Below are 22,198 nucleotides of genomic sequence, written 5' to 3'. Positions count from 1 at the left end.
TGATGAAAAAGTGACATTGAGGGCTTCTTGGACCATAAAAAAAAATGTTTTTCTATTATAAACTAGATAGATTTGGTTCCTATACAGCATAGGTACATTCATGCATGATTTCACTGCAGAAGGTGAAGGATATTGTCCATTGCAGCAGATTAGAAGGAGCACATGCCCTGATTCATAAACTATATCTATGCTAGCTGGAAACTAGTTGGCTGCATTGAGCTCTGGGCATACACTAAGTTTCTCCACATTTGCAGTAGTTCATGTATGTTTTAGAAAGCTGAATACTTTGGTTGTAGCCTAGAGAAGTACATTTTCGTAACTTTTATGTCATTGTTCCATTAGAGTATAATATATGGCTTGAGAGGACAGACAGAATAGCATAAATGCTATCAAATGAATTTCTTATGTTATATTATTTAAATTCTCTCTGGTCTCTGTCCCTTCCAGACAGATCCATCCATGAGGTGAGCCAACCGGTCTTTACGGCATTGAACCCCCTCCCTCTCCTCCATCCCCCTCCCTCCAGTTTCCAGGCTGCAGGGCCCAGCCCCACTGAAAAGTGCAGGCCTCCTGCTCCCCCCGCAGAATGACTGTAGCTACTGGTGACCCGTCTGACGAGGCGGCAGCGCACCCGGGGAACCCGGCGGAGTACGACCCTGACGCTGACCATGAGTGCTGCGAGAGAGTGGTCATCAACATCTCCGGGCTACGTTTTGAGACACAGCTCAAAACCCTCTCCCAGTTCCCCGATACTCTGCTAGGGGACCCCAAAAAGAGGATGCGTTACTTCGACCCACTGAGGAACGAGTACTTCTTCGACCGCAGCCGAACCAGCTTTGATGCCATTCTCTATTTTTACCAGTCAGGAGGGAGGCTACGGCGGCCGGCCAATGTGACCCTTGATATTTTCTCAGAGGAGATACGTTTCTATGAGTTGGGGGATGAGGCCATTGAGCTGTTCAGAGAGGATGAGGGTTTCGTCAAGGAGGAAGAGAGGCCGCTTCCTGACAATGAGTTTCAGAGACAAGTGTGGCTGCTCTTTGAGTACCCAGAGAGCTCAGGACCCGCTAGGATTATCGCTATCATCTCCGTCATGGTCATCCTCATCTCTATCGTAAGCTTCTGCCTGGAAACCCTGCCCATCTTCCGCAACGACGACGATGAACCGCACAGTGTCTTTGACACCAACACCAACACCACAATCTACTTCACGTCCACCTACTTCACTGACCCATTCTTCATCCTGGAGACACTGTGCATCATCTGGTTCTCCTTTGAGTTCCTGGTGCGCCTCTTCGCCTGCCCCAGCAAATCAGGCTTTTTTGGTAACGTCATGAACATCATTGATGTTGTTGCCATCATCCCCTACTTCATCACCCTGGCCACAGAGCTGGCTGAGAAACCAGAGGATGGCCAGGCCGGTCAGCAAGCCATGTCCCTGGCTATTCTCAGGGTCATTCGTCTAGTGCGAGTCTTCCGAATCTTCAAGCTGTCGCGACACTCCAAGGGGCTTCAAATCCTGGGCCAGACCCTGAAGGCTAGTATGAGGGAGCTGGGTCTGCTGATCTTCTTCCTCTTTATTGGAGTCATACTGTTCTCCAGTGCTGTCTACTTTGCGGAAGCTGATGAGCCCGAGTCACAATTTGAAAGCATCCCTGACGCCTTCTGGTGGGCTGTTGTCTCCATGACGACAGTAGGATATGGCGACATGGTCCCAACCACCATTGGTGGCAAGATTGTGGGTTCCCTCTGCGCTATTGCAGGTGTGCTGACAATCGCCTTGCCCGTGCCCGTCATCGTGTCCAACTTCAACTACTTCTACCACCGTGAGACGGAGGGCGAGGAGCAGGCCCAGTGCCTAGGCCCAGTCGCCAAAGAGGACTCGAATGAAGAGCTGAAGAAGAGCCGGAGCGGCTCCACCATCAGTAAATCAGACTACATGGAGATCCAGGAAGGGGTGAACAACAGTATTGAGGACCTCCCAGAAGAGAACCTCAAGACTCAGGCCAACTGCACGACGCTGGCCAACACAAACTATGTCAACATCACCAAAATGCTCACAGACGTGTAGCCAGCTTGCATTGTCCTCTCAGTGAGGTTGAGAGGTCAAAGGATGGGGCAGGTGTGTAGCCTCCCATTTCACATGTGCTGCTGGAATCTCAAGGCAATAGATTCAGGATGTATACCTGTACTCATCATTTCTTAGTGATGAAAAACACCAAAAACTATGTGCTCACTCCTAACTTCCACTGTTAGCGCCTCACACCTTGCCCTCAAACTGACCTTCTGTCAGACTTTAAATCGTATAATCAAAATGTAGCTTGTTGATGTCTGCATGGAGTTGGCTTTGTCAGTGTGACTTTTCCAATAGTCAAATGACCTGCTCACAACAGTAGTACAAAAAAAGAGGAGAAATTTAGTAAAAAAGGGAATTTATCGCTTCCAGAATAACCCCAACACCAATCCTGCTTCAGCCCCCCTGCGCCTGCCGCTACCCTGGTCAATTCTGCTTCAGCCCCCCTGCGCCTGCCACTACCCTGGTCTCCCTCCTGTTTGCGTGCTACAATATGCTGCTTCCTTGAGCAAACTAAACAAACCTGTCCTGTGGTGAACTACTTGGAGATTACAGAACGTGTGAACATAAGGCGGGCATGCTCCGTTGCTGCCCACTGGACACAGACTTCAGTTCAACGTCTATTTTTGATTTACATTTGGCTGAGTTGTCAACTAACGTGAATTCAACACGAAATAAACAAAAAAATGTCACCATGTCATTGGATTTAGGTTCAGAGTTCGGTGGGGAAAAAAAGATGAAAGACCATTACATTGATGACGTCATTACATTGCATTTTTGGGTTGAAATGATGTGGAAACAACGTTGATTCAACCCGTTTTTTTTGCCCAGCGGCTGAGGCTTGTCATGGCCTGAGTCTGAGACACACGAGGGGTGTGGTACTAGTAGTACTTCACATTATTTAAGGAGGACATCCATCAGCTCCGTCAGCTCTGTCAGCTCCGTCAGCTCCATGATGGTTTCACATATTTTCTTCAGGAACATCAGTATCTGATGAATGACTGACAAAAGCCTTGACTTTTCACTGCTCTAGTCTTACGTCGTTTATGTGTTTACTGTACATGGCAATGCAAGCTTTCCTCCTCCACTCACCTGAACCTGTCTTACTGCAGCTCTGAGGACAAAGTGAATGTCTCTTCCTCTTTCATTTGTACTCGTTTACCACTTAACTCATATAGATAGGTAAGTAGTTGTGACTGTAACCGTTACTGTAGCTAGATAGGTACTGTAGGTAGTAACTGTAGCCAGTGGATTGTTGCATGTAGTTCTGAATGAATATTCTCACACACACAACTATCATTGCTTCAAAGACACCGTTTATTTTCTTGCCCTCTATAACCTTTTATCACACATATGAAGGGATGCCTAGAGGTTGTTATCTAACATATGTAGGCTAAACGGTTGTCTAAAAGGATACCATGCCCCAAACCAGCCCCATAGCTTGGAGGATATTGTATTCCTGAAATTTGACCTAAATGTAACATTCCATGTAGAGTTCATTGTCATTATCTTGTTGCCACACCGCTGAGCTGAAAACATAGAGAGGTGTTTATATACCACCGACATTGCAGCTGAGCTGTAATTTGTGGCAAAATGTTAATTAATTACAGCACCCATGCAGTGTAGTTGCAGCGTTAATCTCAGTTACAGACAGACTCGTCTCACGGCTGCCTTGTACAACTGGGTCCATTGTGTCTTCATGATAAACTATTGGGATGACTAAAGGGACATGTATAAAATTATGTTTCCTTCCTAAACTGCCTTTAAAACAAGTAGGCTTACTGAATGCTGCTCTCCTAGTGTTGCATGACCTCCATACATTCCTAGAAGCATGAATTGAAGTTCAAAGATGCCTATGAAAACTATTTAATAAGATACCTATATTTATCTCAATATCTACTTACATACTTTAATCTGTGATAACAAAGCAATCTGGGACGTATAAGAAGGGGAATTTACATTCAGCTGACGATTTAGAGATGAGGATGACCATGACGGAGATGATAGCGTTAATCCGATAATCCTTGATGATATGCAGATAGTTGCTACGTTTGTTTTATGATATGAACAATGACACTTTGTTTATTTTCAGCACTGATGGTGTAGACCTATTTCAGGGACTGTTTGTTGGACAGAGTGCCAAAGACATGCATGCCTAATACACTAGCGAGTTCACAGGAGAAGTGGAGGTACAGTAGTCTATCTATGGTAGTTGCATCCCTCAATAACAAAATATGAGCATTATCTAAATATTATCATCATACTCGAATGAGAGATGGTTTATATTGCTAACGGCTGAAGTATGTAGCCGTGTAGCAACTCTTAACTACAGAATTCTAGGTCTCTCACGACATTGCTGAGTCTGCTGTCTTTCTACATCTTTTCATAGTGGTCTTCGGGACACAGGAGAGTACTAGCAAAACTGAGGATGTTTAGCCACGCTAACAAAATGGTCAAAATGGATTCCGTCTTATTTACCTTTTGGTAAATATTGGTTGGCATAGCCACAAGGATGTTAGCTTTGACTCTAATATGTCTGGTCTGTTGGCTCGTTTACGTTTTAGGCCTAAATGTCTGCCACCATTGCCGCAGTGTGTACTCACGCTAGATGGACTGAAGTGAGGTTCTTAGCTCCCTGTCCCTCCCTCTGTCCTTACCATGTTCCTTTCCTCTCTTGTGTCTTCAATTGGCAGTACCTTGAGCCACTGCAATCACTACTTATTTTAGAGAGATGAAATGTGTTGGAAAGGAACTTGAATTGAAAAATAATCTGGGGCTGGAACCCTGCTTGTTGATGCTTCCATTTGCATTATTATAACATTATGTTATTATGTTCACCATTATTCTAACAGTAACACTTCCCATCTAATGCCAATGCACCACGCTGTCCCCCAACCTTGTCCAAAACACACATCATATACATTAACAGTGCATGATGTGGATAGGTACACAATTATGTGGTGTTTGTGTGTGTGTGTGTGTGTGTGTGTGTGTGTGTGTGGGTGTGTGTGCGTGTGCATGCCTGTCTTCGTGTGTGTGTGTGTGTGTGTGTGTGTGTGTGTGTGTGTGTGTGTGTGTGTGGGTGTGTGTGCGTGTGCATGCCTGTGTGTGTGTGTGTGTGTGTGTGTGTGTGTGTGTGTGTGTGTGTGTGTGTGTGTGTGTGTGTGTGTGTGTGTGTGTGTGTTTAAACGTGTGTGTGTAAGTGTGTGTGTAAGTGTCTGTGTGTATGTAGAGCCCACCTCTGAATGTCAGAATCTTAGCTTGGTTGTACAGCTGCATTAAAGTGACAGCGTACAACCATTCATGCATGTGTGCATTAGTAAGATTAAACTGCTCACAGTATGACCAAAACAAGTCATTGTCTATGCATGCAAATGCTTTGTATTTTTAAAAATAATTTTTCTATTTGCTTTTTACAATGGACAGATCTTCCCAACACACATCATCAGATAACATATTTTGTTTGAATTGGGCACATTCTAATTCAACACACACTCAAATTTAGCAACATATCAAAATAGAAGCATTGTAGTTGAGTATCAACAATTTGTTTACTAGATGCTCTAAGCACAAGCAGACATGGAGTATACCCATTTTTATCAATGTGCTTTGCAGATTTACTGTGACATTTTTATATTTTTCCAAAATGGAGTGTCGTATATTTTGCTTTATAGTAAGCATCAGTAGACCATTACAAATCAAAACTCAAAGTGTACAGAGGGTTTTACCACAGTCAGAAGGATTCCAAACAGAAAATGCTCTCAAAAGTCTATGCAGAGAAGAACTGTAGATTGGAAATATAAACACAAGGTTCAAACAAACCATAAATATGGAAAACACGGAATACAGAAAAGTAGAGTAGTTTCAGAATTGTGTTTTTTTTTCTCTGCAGATTCTGGGTTGGTTTGAATTTTAATCTGAGTATTGTAAGCGCTGATGATGCCCCCTCCACTTTTACAGAGAAGCACAGACCCCAATTATTCAATCAATAAAAATAAAGGAAAACTGCACTGTGTGTTATAAAAAAAATGCTATAATGGATGTCGTAAGTAACTGGGTTAAAAGCGAATGCATCCCGCAAGCTGTTCCTCTCGCCAACATTGTCATTGAATATAGGTGTGAAACCACACCTGTGCCCTGAAAATACAAACATTAACATACATTATTAACAGAAGTTTATTAGCATAAACTTTCTGAGTGAAAAAGCAATTTGATTTTCCTTCTATCTGTAATTGATTGAATTTGGGCCACAGTGAAAGCTGCACTGCATGCTTTACATCCCCGACAAAGTAAACATGCAAGTAGCTACACAAGTAGTAGCTATTCAATCTACTGTTTATGCATGTGTATGTCAAAACAAGAGAGTGTGGTTGTGTGGTCTGAAAGTGAATAACACCGTAGAAACACAGCTACTGTATGTCTGGTACATTACAGCTCCTTCACCTTCAACACTCCCACACATGGTGGCCTGCCCTGACTGCTACCATCAACTTTGGTACAATGGACCAGATTTTTTTTCTATGAAAAGAAATGTGAGGAAAATACTGTACATAACAATAATGGATTATGGAGGCCAAATAAAAACGGACAATGTACTATAATGCTAAGCGAAGTCTGGATTTAACGTAGTGTGATCTGCACAATACAGAAGCAAAAAGACAATCTGCGGACAAGAAAAACATGTCTAACTAAAATGCATATATTCCTTCCAAATGACCATAACCATGATAACAAAGTCATATAAATAATGAAGAAAATAATAATTCAACCAAACTGTGTTTTGTGTGTTTTTACTGTGTGAGAGGCCTGTTTCCCCTTATCCATTCATGGTGGTGGACTAGCTACAGTGCCTTCAGAAAGTATTCATACCCCTTGACTTATTCCACATTTTGTTGTTACAGCCTGAATTCAAAAAGGATTAAAAATATATATTTCATCACCCATCTACACCCAATACCCCATAATGCACATTTATTGAAAATGAAATACAGAAATATCTCATTTACATAAGTACTCACACCCATGAGTCAATACATGTTAGAATCACCTTTTGCAGCGATTACAGCTGTGAATATTTCTGGGTAAGTCTCTAAGAGCTTTGCACACCTGAATTATACAATATTTGCACATTGTTATTTTTAAATTTCTTCTAGCTCTGTCAAGTTGGTTGTTGATCATTGCTAGACAGCCATTTTCAAGTCTTGCCATTGCTTTTCAAGCAATTTAAGTCAAAACTGTAACTAGGCCACTAAGGAACATTCAATGTCATCTTGGTAAGCAACTCCAGTGTATATTTCACCTTCTGTTTTAGGTTATTGAACTTGTCTCCCAGTGTCTGTTGGAAAGAAGACTGAACCAGGTTTTCCTCTAGGATTTTGCCTGTGCTTAGCTGTATTCCATTTACTTTTATCCTAAAAAAAAACTCCCTAGTCCTTGACAATAACAAGCATACCCATAACATGATGCAGCCACCACCATGTTTGAAAATATGAAGAGTGGTACTCAGTGATGTGTTGTGTTAGATTTGCCCCAAACATAACACTTTGTATTCAGGACATAAAGTTAATTTCTTTGCCACATTTTTAGCAGTTTTACTTTAATGCCTTGTTGCAAACAGGATGCATGTTCTGTACAGGCTTCCTTATTTTCACTCTGTCAATTAGGTTAGTATTGTGGCATAAATACAATGATGTTGATCCATCCTCAGTTTTCTGCTATCACAGCCATTCAACTCTGTAACTGTTTTAAAGTCACCGTTGGCCTCATGGTGAAATCCCTGAGTGGTTGTCTTCCTCTCTGGCAGCTGAGTGAGGAAGGACAACTGTATCTTTGTAGTGACTGGGTGTATTGATACACCATCCAAAGTGTAATGAATAACTTCACCATGCTCAAAGGGATATTCAATGTCTATATACATATTTTTTACCCATCTACCAATAGGTGCCCTTCTTTGCGAGGCATTAGAAAACCTCTCTGGTCTTTGTGGTTGAATCTGTGTTTGAAATTCACTGCTTGACTGAGGGACCTTACAGATAATTGTATGTGCGGGGTACAGAGATGAGGTAGTCATTCAAAAATCATGTTAAACTATTATTGCACACAGAGTGAGTCCACCCAACTTATTATGTGACTTATTAAGCTATTTGTTTTTACCATTATGGGGTATTGTGTGTAGGCCAGTGACACAAATTATCATTTCAATCCATTTTAAATTCAGGCTGTAACACAACAAAATGTGGAAAAAGTCAAGAGGTGTGAATACTTTCTGAAGGCACTGTATGTTGTTTTTGATTTGATTTTGTTTATTTGTCAGTGACCTTCTGCAATTTGAAAAGGAATTCTGGTATTTGATGCATTGCACCAGAATTAGCGCAATTTTATCTGCTGTCTTTGGTTACATGATAAAACAATGACAAAATCTAAATTAAATCAAATGAGTACACCCCAAAACCTGGACTTAAATGATAGAAAGGTATGCACAGACACACACTAAATTAATTATTTTTTTACTTAATTCAATAACACATCAATTCAATTAGATATGCATCCAAATGTGTAATGGTTCTAACTGAGAATAATGGTTTGTATATTCCATTGTTTGAGATAGGGAATAATTGAATATTGTATTGAACATCTAACGAGGAATTCGTTTGCGCATCAATTTGAAGGATAATTTTAGCAGAACCATTGCTAGCTGTCTGTGACGATACAAAGTGCTGTGAATCGATCAAAGAGCACTTTGTTGTTATTCTTAGTACATTCAGCGCAGAGTCTTTGTAGCCCTCAGCTGTGTGGAGGACATTTACAATGCCTCCTGGCATCTTTGGTTGCTTCATCCTTTAAAGTGATGATCCAGAGCTTTTGTATAATTACAGCCAGTGGTTTTCAAAGTAGTGCTCACGAGCCAAAATGGGTCCCCGAAAATTGTGCACAATTGTGTAGTATGTCATCCATTTCGTATGATATGTTACCTCCTGCCCCCCCCCCCCCCCCCCCCAAAAAAAAATAAATAAATTGTACAATATGTTACGAATTTGTAAGTGCATAAGATCCCGGACTGCATCTTTAAGTGCAGAGAGCTAGAGAGAGCTAGAGAGCGAGCTAGAGAGAGAGAGAGATTGAGAGAGAGAGAGAGAGAGAGAGAGAGAGAGGGAATGTACTATTAATAGCCTTTTTGTTGGAGAGCGAGATAGGGGGAAAGAGAGAGGGAGGGGATAGGAGAGAGAGCAAGAGATATGGAAGAGAGAGATAGGGGAGTGGTAGAGAGAGAGCGAGAGAACGAGAGAGCGACACGAGCAGGAGAGGAGTGTGAGAGAGGGAGGAGAAGGAGGAGGTGTATATTCTTTAAGGAATCCTTCACAGTGGACTTTCTCTGACACTCATGTCCCAGTCCACCATCTCATGGTAATTAGGGAGGAGGCTGAGACAGACTCTAGTTGATATTTGCATTCATCCGTTTCCAGAACTCTTTCTCCAAGGGGAAAAAGAGGAGAGAGAGAGAGAGAGCGTTTGTTGCAACCAGCTGGCAATTAATCACAGCTATACATCTGGGGTGCCGTCATAGTCTATTCATAGTCTATCTCCCTTTCCTATTGGTATTCTATATATAGTGGGTTTCTATGTCCTCTATAGGATGCTTACTGTCACCAAAGTATTATAATATGCCATGACATTTATGAAGGCTACCTGTGACAAAATTATTTATTACGTTTTATTGCTGCACTGCTCGGCACTGTGCATTGGAACTGCAGACCTACTTCTCTCTGCTGTAGTCATTAGTTACTTTGATCCTGAAATGCAGTGCAGTGTGGTGCAGCTCTGCAGCGCTGCACCATGGCTAAAAGGAGAGACAGGAGGAAGAGGAGGGCAGAGAGCGACAGGGGGAAAGACAGAGAGAGACAGAGATAGGAGAACAGAACAGGGAGAGACTGAGAGACAATGAGAGTAGGGCAGGGAGAGACAGGTGGGAGGAGAGCAGAGACAGACAGGTGGGAGGGGAGCAGAGAGAGACAGGTGGGAGGTGAGCAGAGAGAGACAGGTGGGAGGGGAGCAGAGAGAGACAGGTGGGAGGTGAGCAGAGAGAGACAGGTGGGAGGAGAGCAGAGAGAGACAGGTGGGAGGGGAGCAGAGAGAGACAGGTGGGAGGGGAGCAGAGAGAGACAGGTGGGAGGAGAGCAGAGAGAGACAGGTGGGAGGAGAGCAGAGAGAGACAGGTGGGAGGGGAGCAGAGAGAGACAGGTGGGAGGAGAGCAGAGAGAGACAGGTGGGAGGAGAGCAGAGAGAGACAGGTGGGAGGAGAGCAGAGAGAGACAGGTGGGAGGGGAGCAGAGAGAGAGAGGTGGGAGGAGAGCAGAGAGAGACAGGTGGGAGGAGAGCAGAGAGAGACAGGTGGGAGGGGAGCAGAGAGAGACAGGTGGGAGGAGAGCAGAGAGAGACAGGTGGGAGGAGAGCAGAGAGAGACAGGTGGGAGGGGAGCAGAGAGAGACAGGTGGGAGGGGAGCAGAGAGAGACAGGTGGGAGGGGAGCAGAGAGAGACAGGTGGGAGGAGAGCAGAGAGAGACAGGTGGGAGGAGAGCAGAGAGAGACAGGTGGGAGGGGAGCAGAGAGAGAGAGGTGGGAGGAGAGCAGAGAGAGACAGGTGGGATGGGAGCAGAGAGAGACAGGTGGGAGGAGCGCAGAGAGAGACAGGTGGGAGGAGAGCAGAGAGAGACAGGTGGGAGGGGAGCAGAGAGAGACAGGTGGGAGGGGAGCAGAGAGAGACAGGTGGGAATGGAGCAGAGAGAGACAGGTGGGAGGAGAGCAGAGAGAGACAGGTGGGAGGAGAGCAGAGAGAGACAGGTGGGAGGGGAGCAGAGAGAGAGAGGTGGGAGGAGAGCAGAGAGAGACAGGTGGGATGGGAGCAGAGAGAGACAGGTGGGAGGAGCGCAGAGAGAGACAGGTGGGAGGAGAGCAGAGAGAGACAGGTGGGAGGGGAGCAGAGAGAGACAGGTGGGAGGGGAGCAGAGAGAGACAGGTGGGAGGGGAACAGAGAGAGACAGGTGGGAGGAGAGCAGAGAGAGACAGGTGGGAGGAGAGCAGAGAGAGACAGGTGGGAGGAGAGCAGAGAGAGACAGGTGGGAGGAGAGCAGAGAGAGACAGGTGGGAGGAGAGCAGAGAGAGACAGGTGGGAGGGGAACAGAGAGAGACAGGTGGGAGGAGAGCAGAGAGAGACAGGTGGGAGGAGAGCAGAGAGAGACAGGTGGGAGGAGAGCAGAGAGAGACAGCTGGGAGGGGAGCAGAGAGAGACAGGTGGGAGGGGAACAGAGAGAGACAGGTGGGAGGAGAGCAGAGAGAGACAGATGGGAGGGGAGCAGAGAGAGACAGGTGGGAGGGGAACAGAGAGAGACAGGTGGGAGGAGAGCAGAGAGAGACAGGTGGGAGGAGAGCAGAGAGAGACAGGTGGGAGGGGAGCAGGGAGTGACAGGTGGGAGGGGAGCAGGGAGAGACAGGTGGGAGGAGAGCAGGGAGTGACAGGTGGGAGGGGAGCAGGGAGAGACAGGTGGGAGGGGAGCAGGGAGTGACAGGTGGGAGGGGAGCAGGGAGAGACAGGTGGGAGGAGAGCAGGGAGTGACAGGTGGGAGGGGAGCAGGGAGTGACAGGTGGGAGGGGAGCAGAGAGAGACAGGTGGGAGGGGAGCAGAGAGAGACAGGTGGGAGGAGAGCAGAGAGAGACAGGTGGGAGGAGAGCAGAGAGAGACAGGTGGGAGGAGAGCAGAGAGAGACAGGTGGGAGGGGAGCAGGGAGAGACAGGTGGGAGGGGAGCAGAGAGAGACAGGTGGGAGGGGAGCAGAGAGAGACAGGTGGGAGGGGAGCAGAGAGAGGTGTGGTGAAACAGCTTGTGCTCTATGGCATCTCTCCCCAGGATAGGAGATCACACGACTGGGGCAGGTGGTCACTCTTATGCTTTGCCCTAGTGTCAGGGATAATCGTGTGTGTTTGTGTGTAGTGTGTGTCTGCCAGTGTGTGTGTGTGTGTCTGCCAGTGTTTTTCTGAATGTGTGTGTGTGTGTGTCTGCCAGTGTGTGTGTGTGTGTGTGTGTGTGTGTGTGTGTGTGTGTGTGTGTGTATGTGTGTGCAGCATGTGTATGTGTCAGTAGCTAGGTTTACATCAATTGGTGACAGTTTTTAATGTGAATATTCCAGAATCCGCATAAAGAAAATATGCGCAATTTACCACCAGTGGTATGTTTCCACCAAAATGACTTGTTGCAGATAAAAATCAGTGCGTGATGACGTAGTGCACACAAAATGTACTTTTTCGCTTACATTTTCATGTACCGAATAAAAATCTATGTGTTTCCATCACATGTTCATCTCTACCGATAGTTTTGTCACAAGAACTGTTGCTTTAAATAGTAAATGTGCCTGGTCTGGTTTTGGCCCGTGGCCTCTAGCCAACAGCTCCAGATAGAGTGAGGCTAGGCTAGTCTACATGATGAGGCTATTATGGATAAGAGCTAGAATATTTTGATTTGTAAAACGGCAGTCAAGCATAGATCATCATGTCACCAGAATAAGACCCTCGATATTTATTGGAAAGGAACATCAAGATCACAGTGCACTTTCCCCACCCTGTGAAATTCATCATAATTTATATAATCTGTAGCCTAACAAACTGCATGGTTTCCCAAGTCGTAGTGGGAGGACCACACACCATATCATCATAGTGGGAGGACCACACACCATGTCATCATAGTGGGAGGACCACACACCATGTCATCATAGTGGGAGGACCACACACCATGTCATCATAGTGGGAGGACCACACACCATGTCATCATAGTGGGAGGACCACACACCATATCATCATAGTGGGAGGACCACACACCATATCATCATAGTGGGAGGACCACACACCATATCATCATAGTGGGAGGACCACACAACATATCATCATAGTGGGAGGACCACACACCATATCATCATAGTGGGAGGACCACACAACATATCATCATAGTGGGAGGACCACACACCATGTCATCATAGTGGGAGGACCACACACCATATCATCATAGTGGGAGGACCACACACCATATCATCATAGTGGGAGGACCACACACCATGTCATCATAGTGGGAGGACCACACACCATATCATCATAGTGGGACGACCACACACCATATCATCATAGTGGGAGGACCACACACCATATCATCATAGTGGGAGGACCACACAACATATCATCATAGTGGGAGGACCACACACCATGTCATCATAGTGGGAGGACCACACACCATATCATCATAGTGGGAGGACCACACACCATATCATCATAGTGGGAGGACCACACACCATATCATCATAGTGGGAGGACCACACAACATATCATCATAGAGGAAGGACCACAAACCATACCATCATAGTGGGCGGACCACACACCATGTCATCATAGTGGGAGGACCACACACCATGTCATCATGGTGGGAGGACCACACACCATATCATCATAGTGGGAGGACCACACACCATGTCATCATAGTGGCAGGACCACACACCATATCATCATAGTGGGAGGACCACACACCATGTAATCAAAGTGGGAGGACCACACACCATGTCATCATAGAGGGAGGACCACACACCATGTCATCATAGTGGGAGGACCACACACCATATCATCATGGTGGGAGGACCACACACTATGTCATCACAGCGGGAGGATCACACACCATATCATCATAGTGGGAGGACCACAAACCATATCATCATAGTGGGAGGACCACACTCCATGTCATCATACTGGGCGGACCACACACCATATCATCATACTAGGAGGACCACACACCATGTCATGATAGTGGGAGGACCACACACCATGTCATCATAGTGGTAGGACCACACACCATGTCATCATAGTGGGAGGACCACACACCATGTCATCATAGTGGGAGGACCACACACCATGTCATCATAGTGGGAGGACCACACACCATGTCATCATAGTGGGAGGACCACACACCATGTAATCAAAGTGGGAGGACCACACACCATGTCATCATAGAGGGAGGACCACACACCATGTCATCATAGTGGGTGGACCACACACCATATCATCATAGTGGGAGGACCACACACCATATCATCATAGTGGGAGGACCACACACCATATCATCATAGTGGGAGGACCACACAACATATCATCATAGTGGGAGGACCACACACCATATCATCATAGTGGGAGGACCACACAACATATCATCATAGTGGGAGGACCACACACCATGTCATCATAGTGGGAGGACCACACACCATATCATCATAGTGGGAGGACCACACACCATGTCATCATAGTGGGAGGACCACACACCATATCATCATAGTGGGAGGACCACACACCATATCATCATAGTGGGAGGACCACACACCATATCATCATAGTGGGAGGACCACACACCATATCATCATAGTGGGAGGACCACACACCATGTCATCATAGTGGGAGGACCACACACCATGTCATCATAGTGGGAGGACCACACACCATATCATCATAGTGGGAGGACCACACACCACATCATCATAGTGGGAGGACCACACACCATATCATCATAGTGGGAGGACCACACAACATATCATCATAGTGGGAGGACCACAAACCATACCATCATAGTGGGCGGACCACACACCATGTCATCATAGTGGGAGGACCACACACCATGTCATCATGGTGGGAGGACCACACACCATATCATCATAGTGGGAGGACCACACACCATGTCATCATAGTGGCAGGACCACACACCATATCATCATAGTGGGAGGACCAAACACCATGTAATCAAAGTGGGAGGACCACACACCATGTCATCATAGAGGGAGGACCACACACCATGTCATCATAGTGGGAGGACCACACACCATATCATCATGGTGGGAGGACCACACACTATGTCATCACAGCGGGAGGATCACACACCATATCATCATAGTGGGAGGACCACAAACCATATCATCATAGTGGGAGGACCACACTCCATGTCATCATACTGGGCGGACCACACACCATATCATCATACTAGGAGGACCACACACCATGTCATGATAGTGGGAGGACCACACACCATGTCATCATAGTGGTAGGACCACACACCATGTCATCATAGTGGGAGGACCACACACCATGTCATCATAGTGGGAGGACCACACACCATGTCATCATAGTGGGAGGACCACACACCATGTCATCATAGTGGGAGGACCACACTCTATGTCATCATGGTGGGAGGACCACACTTCATGTCATCATAGTGGGAGGACCACACACCATATCATCATAGTGGGAGGACCACACACCATGTCATCATAGTGGCAGGACCACACGCCATGTCATCATAGTGGGAGGACCACACTCCATGTCATCATAGTGGGAGGACCACACACCATGTCATCATAGTGGGAGGACCACACACCATGTCATCATAGTGGGAGGACCACACACTATTACATCATAGTGGGAGGACCACACACCATATCATCATAGCGGGAGGACCACACACCATATCATCATAGTGGGACGACCACACACCATATCATCATACTAGGAGGACCACACACCATATCATGATAGTGGGAGGACCACACTCCATGTCATCATAGTGTGCGGACCACACACCATATCATCATAGTGGGAGGACCACACACCATGTCATCATAGTGGGAGGACCACACACCATGTCATCATAGTGGGAGGACCACACTCCATGTCATCATAGTGGTAGGACCACACACCATGTCATCATAGCGGGAGGACCACACACTCTCACATCATAATGGGAGGACCACACACCATGTCATCATGGTGGGAGGACCACACACCATGTCATCATAGCGGGAGGACCACACACCATATCATCATAGCGGGAGGACCACACACCATATCATCAAAGTGGGACGACCACACACCATATCATGATAGTGGGAGGACCACACACCATGTCATCATAGTGGGAGGACCACACACCATGTCATCATAGTGGGAGGACCACACACCATATCATCACAGTGGGAGGACCACACGCCATATCATCATAGTTGGAGGACCACACACCATATCATCATAGTGGGAGGACCACATGCCATATCATCATAGTGGGAGGACCACACACCATGTCATCATAGTGGGAGGACCACACACTATCACATCATAGTGGGAGGACCACACACCATGTCATCATGGTGGGAGGACCACACACCATGTCATCATAGTGGGAGGACCACACACCATATCATCATAGCGGGAAGACCACACACCATATCATCATAGTGGGAGGACCACACATTATATTCTCATAGTGGGAGGACCACACACCATGTCATCATAGTTGGAGGACCACACACCATATCATCATAGTGGGAGGACCACATGCCATATTATCATAGTGGGAGGATCACACACCATGTCATCATAGTGGGAGGACCACACACTATCACATCATAGTTGGAGGACCACACACCATGTCATCATGGTGGGAGGCCCACACACCATGTCATCATAGTGGGAGGACCACACACCATATCATCATAGCGGGAGGACCACACACCATTTCATCATAGTGGGAGGACCACACATCATATTCTCATAGTGGGAGGACCACACACCATATCATCATAGTGGGAGGACCACACACCATATCATCATAGTGGGAGGACCACACACCATATCATCACATTACTTCAATTTTACTTTGATACTCCTCTCCACCCTCTCAGGGCTGGGTGTCTCAGGCTCTGCACACTGTTGGATTGCATCCTACCTGGCAGGCCGCTCCTACCAGGTGACGTGGAGAGGATCTGTGTCTGCACCACGTACTCTCATTACTGGTGTCCCCCAGGGCTCGGTTCTAGGCCCTCTCCTCTTCTCTCTATACACCAAGTCACTCGGCTCCGTCATATCCTCACATGGTCTCTCCTATCATTGCTATGCGGATCACACTCAACTACTTTTCTCCTTCCCCCCTTCTGACACCCAGGTGGCAACACACATCTCTGTGTGCCTGGCAGATATCTCAGCTTGGAAGTAGGCCCACCACCTCAAGCTCAACATCGACAAGACGGAGCTACTCTTCCTCCTGGGGAAGTCCTGCCCGCTCTAATGCCTCTCCATCATGGTTGACAACTCCACAGTGTCCCCCTCCCAGAGTGCAAAGAACCTTGGCGTGACCCTCCCTGGACAACACCCTGTCGTTCTCTGCAAACATCAAAGCAGTGACTCGCTCAGGAAGATTCATTCTCTACAACATCCATAGAGTACGACCCTACCTCACACAGGAAGCGTTGCAGATCCTAATCCAGGCACTTGTCATCTCCTGTCTGGACTACTGCAACTTGCTGTTGGCTGGGCTCCCTACTTTTACAATCAAACCCATGCAACTTATGCAGAATGCTGCAGCCCGCCTTGTTTTCAACCTTCTCAAGTTCTCCCATGTCACCTCGCTCCATTGGCTTCCAGTCGAAGCTCGCATCCACTACAAGACCTTGGTACTTGCCCACGGAGCATCAAGAGGAACTGCCCCTCCCTAGCTTCAGGCTATGCTCAAACCCTACACCCCAACCCGAGCACTCCAGTCTGCTACATCTTGTCTCTTGGCCCTCCCACCCCTACGGGAGGGCAGCTCCCACTCAGCCCAGTCCAAGCTCTTCTCTGTCCTGGCACCCCAATGATGGAACCAGCAACCCCCCGAAGCTAGGACAGCAGAGTCCCTGCCCTTCTTCCGAAAACATCTGAAACCCTACCTCTTCAAAGAGTATCTTAAATAATCCTACAGCATTTTAAGGGGTCCTTATTACAGTGTAATTACATGTGTAATTACACTGTAACAAGCATTGTAGTTAATTGTAATAACTCATAGTTACACTGTATTAACAACTTGTAATTGGTGGTAATTGCAGTCTGTAATTACAGAGGTGTAACAACGAATGCTTGTTAACATGCTTGTTAGAAATGGGCAAGTTTCCACTAAATTCACCAATTTTGTGTTCAGTTTCTTCCCAGCCTCATCCGATTCAGTAATAGCTATCAAAAGGTTGTAATCTCTTGTGTACAGATGTGCTAGGTGTCCCGAGATTACATAGGCTCTAATTACTTACACATGAATGCACACTCTTTAAAATTTCCACTCAATGTTGTTGCTAGCACTTTCCCCAAAAAAGTGTACCCTCTGGGTTAACATGGTTGAATTGACAAAAACAGATCAGATATAGGTCAACCTCACTGACTGGGGTCTACCATACGGGTGTCATCCTCGAGTGGGTGTCATCTTCAAGTGGGAGGATAAACACACAAGTACACCACAGAGTACATGTAAAATCTGCATTAGTACAATGTAATTACTAGGTGTTACACAGGATGTAGCTAGTTAAAATGAAGTGTATCTTGAGGGGTACTTACTTAATTATTGTGTAACTACAAAGAATTTTACTTATCCTGACAATCTAATCGTCAGCTTCTGAAAGTGCCATACACGTGAGAAAATAAACACACTAATGCATCACAGAGTACATATCTGTAATATCTGCATAAATACAAGGTCGTTGCTAGTTGTAACACAGAATTTAGATATTGAAAGTTAAGTGTAACTTTATAGTTAACTATGAGCAATTTCTATGTAAATACTTACTACTCATTACCAAGTGAAAATATCTACAAACAAAAGATGAGCTTCTCCTTTAGTCAACTTTATTAGAACGTAAAAATACCTTGCATTTCTTACAAAATTACAAGGTTTTTATTGTTAAATTCATAATTTTAATTAATTAAAATTAAACAAAGATATAGGCCTAGTCAATAACACAAAAATAACTATTCCAATGGTGGTGAGTAGTAGCCTAGATGGCTAATTTCCTAACAATGGAAATCGACAACTCTCTGTCTTCACCTGTTTCTTTCTTGTAAGCATTTGCCCATCCTGGAGTCTGAGACCATGTGGGAATCTGCAGTAGAGAAGAAGAACGCATCTATGACAATTGACATTACCATATTCAAAATATCATCATCGTGATTTCTAAAGTTAAGGCCTGCTACCTAGCTAGTTGTTGTGTTATCCAGCAATAATAGTGCTTACTAACACTAATAAGTTAGCTAGTGTTTAGCTACATTGAAACATACTCATTGTGTGTTGACAAAAATAGCTAGCTAGATAACTAACATTAACATGCTGAGTGTGTCTCACGTAATACCCTTGGGGTACTGATACCCTGAGAACAAGATTCAGGGAAGATTTGACCATCGAGCCCAGCTAACATTAGCTAGCTAGTTAGCTAGCGAGTAGCGACCATAGCATAGCTTTATTTTTTATTTTTACAACAAATCACTACAAAAAGTACATGGGGGAACACAAGTACATATAAACAATATACAAAGGGCTAGGGGGTACAATATCACATTACACAAGGACCTTGAGGGACATACACACATTTATAATTCAAACAGCATTTTTGTTGGTAGAGTATTTAATGGTCTTAAAATATAGTTCAATTTATTTTTGTAAGGTAAGAAAATGTGGTGTTTTGTTTGTAAATTTACATTTGTGAATATGAAATTTGGCCAAAATAATAATTAAATTAATTACATAACATTGTTTCAATTTATTTCTATCGTAGGTAAAGAATCCAAGCAATACATCTCTCCATAATAGTGTAAAATCTTCATAAATGTGTTCAATTCTAAATCTACTGATGTCTTTCCACAGATTCCTTACATGAATACAACGCCAAAAAAGATGCAACACCATTTCTGGGTGGTCATTACAAAAGGTACAATTTGAATGTATTGTAATGACCCGACTAGATCATAAAAGAACAACTGTCCAGACAGAGGATTGAGTTTACGAATGGACGGTTTATTAAACCAACTTTACACAGGCTACTGTTTGGCCGTAGCCCACGCCAAATAAATGAAAGATAACCCACAAGCCAATCGTGACCTTCTCTTGTGAAGCCCAGACGTAAAGAGAGAGAACAAAGGCTAAACCTGGTCTTAACTTCCCATGCTCCATCCCCCTGCCCAACCCCCCTCCACGCCACTCCGCCAACCGCCAGGATGCCCGGCATCAGAACATTCCAGGCATTCCCGTGATTGGCAGATAGCAGGTTGATTGACATGTCGGACCCCGCGAACACTGGGTACTGGTAGGTACAACACAACCATCTACTAGCCTAACACATAACACACAGCTGTCTGTGCGGGTCGCTACAGTATGTATTTCTTAAACCTCTTCATATAGTGGTTGGCAGGATAATATGTATGAAGGACCATAGCATAGCTATGTGCCAGCTTTCGGTAGCCAGCTTGTCAAGGTTAGAAAACCAGCTAGCTAGCTAGCTAGCATGCGAGCTAATCCAAAAAAACTCAACAGATTGCATGGAAAGTCTATTCTGTAGATGGTAGGCCTAACAAAACAAAAATGCCAGAGATGCTAACGTTAGCTAGCTACAGTTAACTAGCTGGCCAACACTAGGCTAGCTAGCTGGCAAATGCTAGCTAGCTAGCTAGCTAACTACCTATACTAAATCGTCCAGCAGAATAAAAGAAAATTGCATGGAAAACGTACTTTCTATCTTCTGTGTTGACGTTTTTGTCTTGTCTACAACACTTTGTTTATTTTGCAGCAATCTCTCATGTCTGGATTGTGCAAACTGAACTTCTTTGCACACTGTCACATGATGTCAATGTCAACAAATGTGGGCCCGTTCAAGTTCGTCGTAATTTTGGTCGTGTTGCGCAAATGGGTAGATCTTGACATGATGCCTTAATTCCTGACATAAATAAATAATTCTACCAATGCATCCCATCCAAAGTGAGAATGTTCTTCAACAGTGAAACCCTTGGAAGGTTACATGATGGAATAAGAGTTTGTCTTATGATCATTTTAAGTGCATTTATAAACCATTATTCAAACAAGCTTAATAGGCTTGCAATTTGGCAAGCACGAATCACTCTCACAATTTGAACCGTAACTGTTTATCAATGTGTCTAAAAATGTTGAATCGATGGTTAAAGTAATTGACCCATTGTCAAATGCACCGTTAATTGATTTAACAATTTAAAGTATTTTTTTAATGTGAACCATTTGTGAACTTGTTTTTGCCATTGGACCTGTGCATCAGACTCCAGAGCCCGCTATTTGCGAGTTGTGTCAACGAGGTGGTCTATTTTAAATTGGCTACCACTTATTACATGGTTTGTGCAGGCTGACATGTGCAGGCTGAAACATGGTGCATTGGGATATATGGTTGGGATGCTATCGGAAACTTTAAACATTTGTAACAAGCATGGTAACAAGTATTCGCTGTAACACCTCTGTAATTATAGACTGCAATTACCACCAATTACATGTTGTTATTACAGTATAACTATGTATTATTACAATTAATTACAACACTTGTTACAATGTAGTTACATATGTATTTACACTGTAATAAGAACCCCTTAAAATGAAGTGTTACCCAATCTTTATACGAACTGTATACGCACTTTTACCCCCTTGTCATGCTCATGGAGGCTTGTCTCCTCATTCAAGGTGAAACCGAAACTGAAAACATTACTGGCCTCTAGGGTATGTACCTTACACTGTGACGTCTCCTCATTGGCTCAGACATTTAGTCTTGCCTGCATGTGGACTGCAGATCACACCACATTGGGTGGCTGAGGCTGTGTTGTGTAGCACATTACACACACGCACGTGTGCACACACACACACACTCTGCCCTGTGAAAGTCAACCTGTCAGGTCCAACAGGAGAAGGAGAAGGAGAAGGAGAGAGAGAGAGAGAGAGAGAGAGAGAGAGAGAGAGAGAGAGAGAGAGAGAGAGAGAGAGAGAGAGAGAGAGAGAGAGAGAGAGAGAGAGAGAGAGAGAGAGAGAGAGAGAGAGAGAGAGAGAGCAAGAGAGAGACTGTGGAGCTAACTCCCACACAACAGCACATGGCATGATATGATAGGACAGCATGGCACCTGGCTGATATTGATACTATGGAAAAATCAAGACAATGAGGGCTGGGTGAACAAGATTAGACAGTTGAGGAGATGATGTTGTTTGGATGAAGGCTATATTTATTGTTGTTGTACCTACCAGCTGATACAAGTATAATTT

General features: G+C 45.0%; 1 protein-coding gene across 1 annotated transcript; it reads left to right on the top strand.

The window, feature by feature from the left end:
• Positions 1-586: 586 nt before the first annotated feature.
• Positions 587-2,071, top strand: LOC311138486 (potassium voltage-gated channel subfamily A member 2-like; the record flags this gene model as incomplete). Its single annotated transcript, XM_084173181.1, has 1 exon — positions 587-2,071. The coding sequence occupies one exon, from the start codon at positions 587-589 to the stop codon at positions 2,069-2,071; it is 1,485 nt and encodes a 494-aa protein (XP_084029307.1).
• Between the last annotated feature and the right edge of the window lie 20,127 nt (positions 2,072-22,198).

The sequence above is a fragment of the Coregonus lavaretus genome (genome assembly GCF_964263955.1).
Source record: "Coregonus lavaretus genome assembly, chromosome: 12".
NCBI lineage: Eukaryota > Metazoa > Chordata > Actinopteri > Salmoniformes > Salmonidae > Coregonus > Coregonus lavaretus.
Note: the sequence above shows the minus strand (reverse complement) of the source record. Positions and strands in the feature narration are given on the sequence as shown.